General features: G+C 31.2%; 1 protein-coding gene across 1 annotated transcript; it reads left to right on the top strand.

The window, feature by feature from the left end:
- The first annotated feature begins 4,978 nt into the window (after positions 1–4,978).
- LOC107899653 (zinc finger protein JACKDAW) lies at positions 4,979–7,918 on the top strand. Its single transcript, XM_016825424.2, has 4 exons — positions 4,979–5,916; positions 6,045–6,444; positions 6,554–6,747; positions 6,835–7,918. Exons 1-4 carry the CDS (start codon positions 5,790–5,792, stop codon positions 7,509–7,511), a joined length of 1,398 nt encoding a protein of 465 aa, XP_016680913.1. The 5' UTR covers positions 4,979–5,789; the 3' UTR covers positions 7,512–7,918.
- The last annotated feature ends 2,018 nt before the right edge of the window (positions 7,919–9,936 follow it).

Genomic DNA, 9,936 nt, shown 5'->3' with positions numbered 1-9,936 from the left:
GACTAAGTCATCTCAATCTCTAGTGTTCAGTCCAAAGACGAGAACTAAAGTATCAAGAGAAGAATGAAAAAATGTGAAATTATGATCATGGAATTTTAGGTGTTTTCGCAAGTTTTGATTCTTGTTTTTATTTAGAAGATTTTTTTTACTTAATCTTAATTCAAGATTTTGGGAAAGTTCTTTAAATTTTCGAGTCACCAAGAACTCGTTCTTAGAGAGTCGGTTAGAGCTAGTAATTGAGTTTATCAGGAAATCTTTCTTGGAAGATTCAATTGGACGCTTAACATTCTATGCCACGTTAATCCATTCGCTTTTATCTTTCCATCAATTTTGGTCGTCTTGTTTTCTTTCATTCTATCATTATTACTTGTGATTCTCATCTTCTCTTTGTTGTTTTCAGGTCTTAAAACACCCTTACTTGCTGTCCAAACCGGTAGGAATTAATTTAGAGGCTCCAGATTAAAAAAAAAAAACCTTCTAAAGCTCGAAACAACTTTAAATCCTCTTGGGATTGCGTGGGTGCTGCTCCTAGATCACGGTTTAATAACAACAATCTCATTTGATAATACGAAAACCTTAGCATATCAATGTAAAAAAAGAAAAGAAAAGAAAACTATTAAGTTCTTTTACCAACAATTGTAGTTTTTAAAAGAAAATTATGAAAATAAAGAAATTTAATCATTTTGGTACAAATTTTGAAATTTTTTCCAAGAGGTTTTTTTAATTTCTTTTTTAAAACTTTACATTTTTTTGGAATTCTTTGCTTTTTTAGAATTATTTCACATCAAGAGACATGATATTTTTCTATCCTGCCATGTCGTCATTGACTTTTGATATTTGTCAATGGACCAAAGTGATAAAAATGAAGAATTTGGTGATTATTTTTTATCAGTTTTTAAGAGGTTATAAACAATTTTGAAGGTTAGTGTTGATGTGAGCTTTGAATCCATTTTCATCACATATAGTTTATCTTTTACACCAATAACTTGTTTACACATAAATATTAAATTTGATTTGACTTACAACTAAAAAGAAAATTGATACGCGATTTAGATAGAATTTAAATGGATAATTGAATGCGGTATAATGCGTTTAGCTTACTTTTGTATGTCACGTTACAATATCTAATTTTACTGTGATTATTGTTTTTACATTAACATTAACCCACTGAGCCTTAAACATGTTACAGATGCATGAAAGAGGATGAGATTGGATTTCTACATAATTACAATATAACTTGGGAAAATAATAATTATGGAGTGGTGGTCTACTGAGTATGACAATTTTAAGATTTAATAAATAATAGCCCCCACGTTTTTCACCATGCCACGCATGCTTCATTGAATAGTAGGGAGAAAAAGGGTAATCCCATCTATATTTCATATACCACAAATAATGAAAAGGAATTTAATTAGTTGAGGTCAGATTTCCTAACTAATTAATTTTGGTCTGAATAACCATAAAATATAATTAAATTGTTACAGCAAACTAAAACCAACAAATTAAAATTACACATATAATTCTACAAAATTGCACATCCAACATGTGATGCTCGCATTGTGGGACCGTCGACCCAATTTTTGGGAACTGGGTCCTGTGGAATTAGATGCTTCCTTATTGAAAATGAAATCCAAGAATTTTGATTAATTTTCAAAATAACTCAAATCGATAAGTAAATATTGGTAGTTCATAATTGAATTACATTGATTACAGTTGAAAATATCCTCCAATCACTACTGTTTTGATTCAAACAACACTTCCACAACCCAATCAAACTAAGCTAAGTAATTAGAATAATACAGACTATTTCATCAACTATTATTATTATTATTATTATTTTAAGTACGTTTGATAACTATTAACTTTTTACTTAATATAAAGACGTTGAATATGATTAATAAGTAGATATATAGTTGTGGAAATATTAAGTTTAGTTTATTTTTCAATTAAATTATTTCATCATTTTATTAAAAATTAAAATATTCCAAATTTGTCTTTTAACTTTTATCCAACACTATTTAAAATAATAATAATATTAAAATTATGAAACAATTGATTTTTCAAAAATTAAGATTTACTATTATCCTACAAAATAAGTATATTTCATACTTAATTTTTACTAATCTACCAAATAATTTTATAATATAAATTTAGTGCTAAAAATTCATTATTTAATTCTCCAACACTTAACTTTTCACTTTATTAAACACACCCTAAGACTAACCAAATTAAAATCTATATATGGTGGGACTCAAAGACCCACACATGTAATTGTACATGATGAGTTTTGAATCTGAATACTTAAGATCTAGAGTCTGCACCATTACCAACTATGTCAATGTCAAACTCATTAATGCTCACTCTCGAATATCATCAATGGAACCGTAAATGAGAATTTTCACTTCATATCATCCATTTCTTTTGGACATAACCATATCCGCCGATACTAGAAAATATTAACTTAAAAATTGTGTTAAAAGGAAAAAAAAAAGCAATAATTTCTTCTAAAATATAATGTTTTTACTCATATATATATATATATATATATATATAACCACAAGTAAAAATTTCATTGCTGACACTAAAACCGGAAATAAGAGAGATGATGGATCCAAACAAGTTACAAGTAAGTAAATAAAACAACATGCTAAAAAATAGGCAAACTAAAGGGAAAAAAAAAGCATATACAAGAAACATAAACCTAAAAAGTCAAACATCCAAACATGATTTCAACCCTTTTCGAGTTAAAATGCATAAAAATTTAAGTTATGAAAATCAGAAGCCAGGATTAAAAGCTATGATCTATCTCCATCTTTTCATCATTTGTAGATCTTAGTCACTAAAACTTGCCTAGTGTGTTTGTGGTGATATAACTTGTACAAGAGCAAGATTGATAGAGCTATAAACTCTTTATATCATTAAGCACAACAACACATAAGGCAAAAAGAAAAAAAGAAGAAGAAGAAAGGAAACAAACTTCTTCAACACCTATAAGTCTTATTGTTTCATGGGTCCTTGAACAAAAGTAAAAACCTAAAACTTGAGAGACAAAACTCTTGAAAAACAAAGATTAAAGAAGGAAGAAGCAAAAAAAAAAAAAACAGTCTTGAAAATCAAAATCGAATGAATCAAAAATTAGGGAAAAAAAGAAGAAGCAAGGCTCCACTTTGTTTGACTGAATAAAAAAAATCACACAATAGGGACATACTTCCACTATACAATGTTAAAAGAGAACTGTCCAAATAAAAGTTTAATTACCACTTGCTCTCTCCAAAATTCAAACCCAAATAAGTTTTATGGGTGAACAACCTTTGACCATCAAACTAAACCAGAAAGTTAAAAAAAAGATGTTTATAAATTTCAATTATAATATTATAGAGAAATTATTTATTTATTTAGATAAATAAATTACATATTTTTAATAATAATATTATAGAGAAATTATTTTTTTGGACGCTTCCCACCAAATCATCTGTGGTCTATTTCTAATTATTTATTGACATTTCAGCAATTTTCTCCATGTCATTGTCACATAATTTTAGTAACTTTTTTTACCTTGAACCACGAATTCAAAACCTTGAACCTTAAATCTCGAATCTTAAACTTGAACCTTGAACCCCAAACCCGAGGTTAGGTTTAGGGTTCAAGGTTCAAGATTAGGATTAGGATTTAAAGTTTATGGTTTGGGGCTTAGGGTTTAGGATTTAGGGTTCATGGTTCAAGGTCCAAGGTCCAGGGTTCGGGGTTCAAGATTCATGATAAAAAATTACCAAAATTATATGTCAATGACATGGAAAAATTTTGTTGAAATATCATTAAGTAATTGAAAAGGGACCATTGATGATGTGGTGGGAAGGGTCCATAAAATAAATTTTCTATTATTATAACTAGATCACTTTGGTACTTGTACTTTTTTTATCTACTTCGGTACTTGAACTTAGCAATTAGATTCATTTTGGTCCCTGATATTGAAAAATATAAAATTTTGATGATGCGACACCTTGATACGTGTCAGATCATTACTTGAAAATTGAAAAAAATTATATAAATTTTTAGGTGATGACGTGGTACAATAAAGTATAATAAATAGTGTTCTAATAATCAGACCAGTGGTTGAATCAAATAGATCACGGGTTCCTGATTCAATCAGTTTGATCGGTTAACTGCTAGACAAATTATAATTAAATAGATAATTAAAATTTTATAAAAATTAAAAAAATATATTAATCTGATTCAACTATCATTTTTTTGTCTCAATTTTCTATTTTTATTAGTTTCGAGCAATTCTCAATTCAATAAATTTAATTTTTTTTTGTTTGGACTAGCATACCAGTCAATTTTTGATCCAATCGGCCCGATTGACCAATCCAGTCATGTTCCAAAGCATTAATCACATTATCAAATATTGATAGAATCCAAATTCAAATATTAAAATGAACTTGATTGCCAAGTTCAAGTAGCAAAGTGAAAAAAACTACAAATGCCAAAATAGTAATAATAATAATAATAATAATAATAATAATAATAATAATAAAAGGTGACTACATTGATATGAGTGGCAACATATATACATAATAGACTTTTGTTGTATAAGAAAGAGTATGATGATAAACATTTGATGTTTTGGATTGAATTTGATAAAAAAAGAAATAAACATTGAGAGGATTTACTTCTCATTTAAAAATCAAATCACTCGTCTTGGATGTTAGTAAGCCGAATACTATGGGATGTGGGGAAGAAAAACAAAGGATGAGAACGTAGGTGTGTGTAGGAAGATGCAGTGGAATACTTGATGAGGGATGCTGATGCTGGAGGAGGGTGCAGCATCTGAATCACAATTCAAATCTGGGTCCCTCTTCCCAGACAAGTATCACGGACCGTCCTTTCACTTCTCAGTAATCCCTCCCCTCGGTCCCTTTCTTTATCTATCTCTCCTTCTTACCCATAAATCCAATCTGCTCTTACTTTTAATTATGGTTTAATCATTTCATGCGTAAATAAACTGCTCAAAACTGGCTGTAAAGGCATTTCCCTTTTAACCCAATCTTCACCCCGCCCTTTTTCATACACTCTCATCACTACACAAGCACACCCCAAATCAAATCCCTTTCATTTCACCTTTGTTCTTCCTTTTCTATCACTAAACTAAATAAATACCATCCATTTCTCTTTCTTTTATACCTATTATTACTCTATTCTAGTAGCTTTTAGCCTTTTACTTGGCTACTACTACAAATACTATTAATATATTTACATATTTTTAAACTAGCCTACGTAGTTTGAGCTCGAAAGGTAGCTACAACAACTACAAAAATACACACAAAAATCAATATGTTTTCACCTCAGCAGCAGCTGGTCTCTCAATAGCAGCAGTTTGGTCACTTTCTTGCACACACAAAAGCAAATTTCAACAACCGTGTATTTGTGTATGAAAAAGAAAGTTGGGGGGGGGGAGAGGGGTGAAGGTGTTGCCTATCTACATCAATGGCTGACCGACCTACTTTAAAGATATGGGTAAACATAGAAAAGGAGGACGTAGTTGAATAGTGTAAGAAAAAAAAAGATAAAAGAGAGAAACAGAGAGATATTCTCTTCAGTAATCATAGATTTTGTTGTTTTTCTTTTGAAATCAAATTAAAAAAAAAACCAGATCTTTGTAAGAAGAGTAATCTGTTTGTGTTTGGAGACTCCTTGTTCTCTTATGTTTTGAACTCGTTTTTTCAGCCGTTTTGAAAACTAGTTGTTTTCTTGTAACTAATTTTCATAACTATTAGTTTTTGGGGGAAAAGATGTCTGGTGATGGGTTTTCTTTACCTGTTTCAATAGGAGGGTTTGTTCATCAAGAACAAAATAATACAAACCCTAACCCTAAATCCAATCCTGTTAAGAAGAAGAGAAATCTTCCAGGAAATCCAGGTAAGTTTGCTTGATCAATTCTTTTTTTTTTTTTCTCTTTTGATGATACCCTTTTCTTTGTTTTTATTGATGAACCAATTTAGTCCAGTAATTAATTAATTAATGTTCTTTTGTTTGTCACGTAACAGATCCAGATGCTGAAGTTATTGCTTTATCTCCCAAAACTCTCATGGCTACCAACAGATTCATATGTGAAATATGCAACAAAGGTTTCCAACGAGACCAAAACTTGCAGCTTCATCGAAGGGGTCACAATCTTCCATGGAAGCTGAAGCAAAGAAACAACAAAGAACCAGTTAAGAAGAAGGTATACATTTGCCCTGAGAAAACCTGCGTCCACCATGATCCATCTAGAGCACTCGGTGACCTCACTGGGATAAAGAAGCATTTCAGCAGAAAACATGGAGAAAAGAAGTGGAAGTGTGAGAAATGTTCGAAGAAATACGCCGTTCAGTCCGACTGGAAAGCTCACTCCAAAACTTGTGGTACTAGGGAGTACAAGTGTGACTGTGGGACACTGTTTTCCAGGTACATAAATGCTCATAATCATGCGTATATATATGTATATGAGGACTTCCTAATGATTAGGTCAGAAATGGTTAGTGTAACGAATTTGGGGTTGTTTTAATGCAAACAGAAAAGACAGCTTTATCACACATAGGGCTTTCTGTGACGCCTTAGCTGAAGAGAGTGCTAGATTCAGTTCCGTTGCAGGTGCAGCCACAAATCTAAATTTCAGAAACGATGTTGTGAATCTGCCTATTGGATTTGGTGGAATTCCTCAGTTTGGTTCCGGTTTTACACAAGATGTCAGTGGGATGACTGTATCAGGTACTTGCATAATCCCTTCGTGTCTAAATCCCAGTTTTCTTTTGATATTATGATTATTAAACGAGGCCATGTTCGTCTTACTGCTAGGTCTGCCTGAGATGGTCCAAATTGCTTCAGGCAATCTGTTTCGTTCATCTTCACTGAACAAATTTGGTACAGATTCCAATCCTCCTCTATTGCAATTGCCACAAGGTCTAAAAGAAGAAGGTGGAAGCAAAGGCAAGTTGATGGAAAGCTTGTCGCCTCTCTACTCGGATACTCAAAACGAGCAATCCAAGCCTGCTGCACCAATGTCTGCAACTGCGCTTTTGCAAAAAGCAGCCCAGATGGGTTCAACAAGAAGCAAACCGACGTCCTTCTTTGGGAACAGTTTTGGTGTAATGAGCTCAACTTCTTCTCAAAGGTCAGCTAGTTTGAGATCGACTCAAAATAGAAACGGTCAGCTGCAGCAAATATACCCAAATGTGAAGCAACAAGAGAGTAATTTAATGGCGTCAAGTAGTGTATCAATGAGTGCTAATGCAGGTCTCGGAACAAGCAACAACTTTGATAGGCTCATCTTACAAACAGGAGTGAAACAAAATGCCCCAAATCAATTAAAGATGCACCCTGGTTCAAACTCAATTGACCAGAGCTTAACTAGGGATTTCCTTGGCATGGGCAATGATCAGTCTGCTCGTCCATTTTTACCCCAGGAACTAGCTAAATTTGCATCAATTGGCTCAACCATGGGTCTGAATCAATTCAGCAGCAGCAACCACTAAGCTTAGCTACCTTTCCAAATTCCAAATACCGTTACAACTTACAACTTACATGCATACAGCACAGTACATAAAGGGCGGCAAAAATATAGGATCGTGGTCCTTTATAGTTACGAAAAAGCTGATAATTGGGGACCGAGTTGGGGTGTGAGTGAATTAAGGCAAAGCAAAAGCAAGCCCCAGAAAAAGGAGCAGAACTTCATCTTGTGAAGAGGGGTCCCAATTCCATGTTTGAAAAGACTAAACAGTGAGGCAAAAATACACCAAGTCATATGCATGCATGTATGTTGTTGCTCTTGTTGTTTTGCGTGGTGTCTTAGCTCGCTTATCGTTTCTTCAGTATTATTGTTTTATTTTCCCCTTTGCTTATATTTTTAATTCTATAAATGAACTTTCACTCTCTGTTTCCACATTGAACAGCCAGAAAACTGAAGTATTTTTAGTTGACTGTTTCGTCCAACTACGTCGTCAACGTTGGTGAGCGTAAAAGTCCAATGGATTAAAATATCGATTTTTCATTCAACAATAATTAAATTAAAAATTATAAATTAATTCAACATGTTGAACAACAGATAAAGAATTAATATATATATATATTTTGGAACTAACGCAGAATGTTTTAGGTTTCCAATATAAGACATATTGGAGAAACTCATATAAAAGGTTTATATTCAACATCACTTGTTAAATTTTAAATTAAAAATATCATATTTACGATAAATATTGTATATATACTACTTTTAAAAATATAATTGATATATATATATGGGAATTTGTATATAAGAAAAGGGAAGTTAGTTGAATAATGATGTTTACCCTTTTTCTTTTTCTTTTTTTGTACTTTCAAGGCCAACCTTTTGAGACTTGGATCACTCTATGTCTTCCAAGTTTTAAACTGTCCATCAACAATTCCATCACTTTTTATTAGAATATATTCTGCTCGCTTTGATTTTTTCTTTTTCAAAGAATTGAATCGAAATCATATAAAATAAAAATTGAAATATCAAAAATTAAAAATTGTAACTTGGTTCGGTTTAGTCTGGTGATTTTTAAAAAGATTGGGTTTTGTATAATATTGTATTTCTTAATTTTTTTTCATAACAATCATAATTTGTTTATACATTTATAAAATGATTTAAATAATTAAATTAATATCAAAATCATCTATAAGATCATTTAAAAATTATTTTAAGTTAAGCTATTAAGTTTATAAATCATTTAAAGTTAGTAAAAGGAAAGCTAATACATAAATCATTTATGTACCTAATGTTTTGTTGTGTCATTTCTTATAATTGAGTCATTACATACCTAAAAAAACTGAGTTGTTACAATATGCCAATATAATTTATTAAATTCATAACAACTTATGTAAAATATTATAAAATTTATAAACTATTTTCCTAAAATTAAAATTATGCTTATAATCATAATTATTATATTTAAGAAATATTCCACTTATTCTAATACAAAACTACACTTTCATAACTTTTGTTATGAAATACTTTTAGAGCTTTAACTTTTTGTATGAGTATATTTAGTTTTTAATAATAATAATAATAATAATAATATAATTAAATGAGTTAGTTCATATAGACATTGAAATGATCAATTTTTTATTCTATTAGGATTATTCCTTTAAATATAGATTTTTTTACATTCAGTTTGATTTTGATAAAAGGATTCCATGTGGAATAACTAAACCTGAACCAAACCGAACATCGCAAAACCCCAACCGAACCAAATATATCGGTTCGAATTGGTTTCTCAATTTTATCGATTTCTTTGCCCAGCACTACTTTTTACAACATGTTACACAAGCACTTCATTCAAGCTTTTAGCTCAAAAGTAGGGTGACTATGTGTCGGTTTATCAATTCAGTTTCAAAATATGAAAAATTAAATCAATCTATATACATATATATGTTATAATACAAAATACTAGTGACATAGGCCACAGATCAAAACTCGTGACGAATGCGCAAAGAGTGTCCCATGGAGGCCAGTTGATTAAATGGGGCTCATGATCAACCCACTTGAATTGGCTTGATTTGTGGAACATTTGGAGAAGCATGTCTACTTGAAGCCTTGGTGGCTCAGTGAAGCACTTATGGAAAATTAGGGCTACATTGGTAAATATAGAGAGTAATTTTAGAAGATTTGTAATCTAATAAGATTTGATTTTGTAATCTTAAAGGATTGAGTCAATCCCTTGAGAATCTCAATTGTAGATAGGTTTTAATCTCGATTGTCGATGTAACTCAATCTATACCGTTGGTTTTGGGGAGCTCAACTATAAATAGTGGTATTCATCCTCATTTGTAATCATTTCATTCTTTGTATTCTTTCTAAAGTAATAGAATACTTTGAGAGTATTTACTTAAACACTTGACGTGCTTTGCTTTCTTGTGACATCTTTTGTTTTTTCGTTG

Source organism: Gossypium hirsutum, chromosome D04 (genome assembly GCF_007990345.1).
Source record: "Gossypium hirsutum isolate 1008001.06 chromosome D04, Gossypium_hirsutum_v2.1, whole genome shotgun sequence".
In the NCBI taxonomy this organism is placed as follows: domain Eukaryota; kingdom Viridiplantae; phylum Streptophyta; class Magnoliopsida; order Malvales; family Malvaceae; genus Gossypium; species Gossypium hirsutum.
Note: the sequence above shows the minus strand (reverse complement) of the source record. Positions and strands in the feature narration are given on the sequence as shown.

Excerpts from the sequence above, each read along its gene's own strand:
- LOC107899653 (XM_016825424.2), top strand. The coding sequence starts at position 5,790 with ATGTCTGGTGATGGGTTTTCTTTACCTGTTTCAATAGGAGGGTTTGTT. Across the intron at positions 6,445-6,553 it reads TGTGGGACACTGTTTTCCAG|AAAAGACAGCTTTATCACAC; the intron begins GTACATAAATGC and ends TAATGCAAACAG. Across the intron at positions 6,748-6,834 it reads CAGTGGGATGACTGTATCAG|GTCTGCCTGAGATGGTCCAA; the intron begins GTACTTGCATAA and ends TCTTACTGCTAG.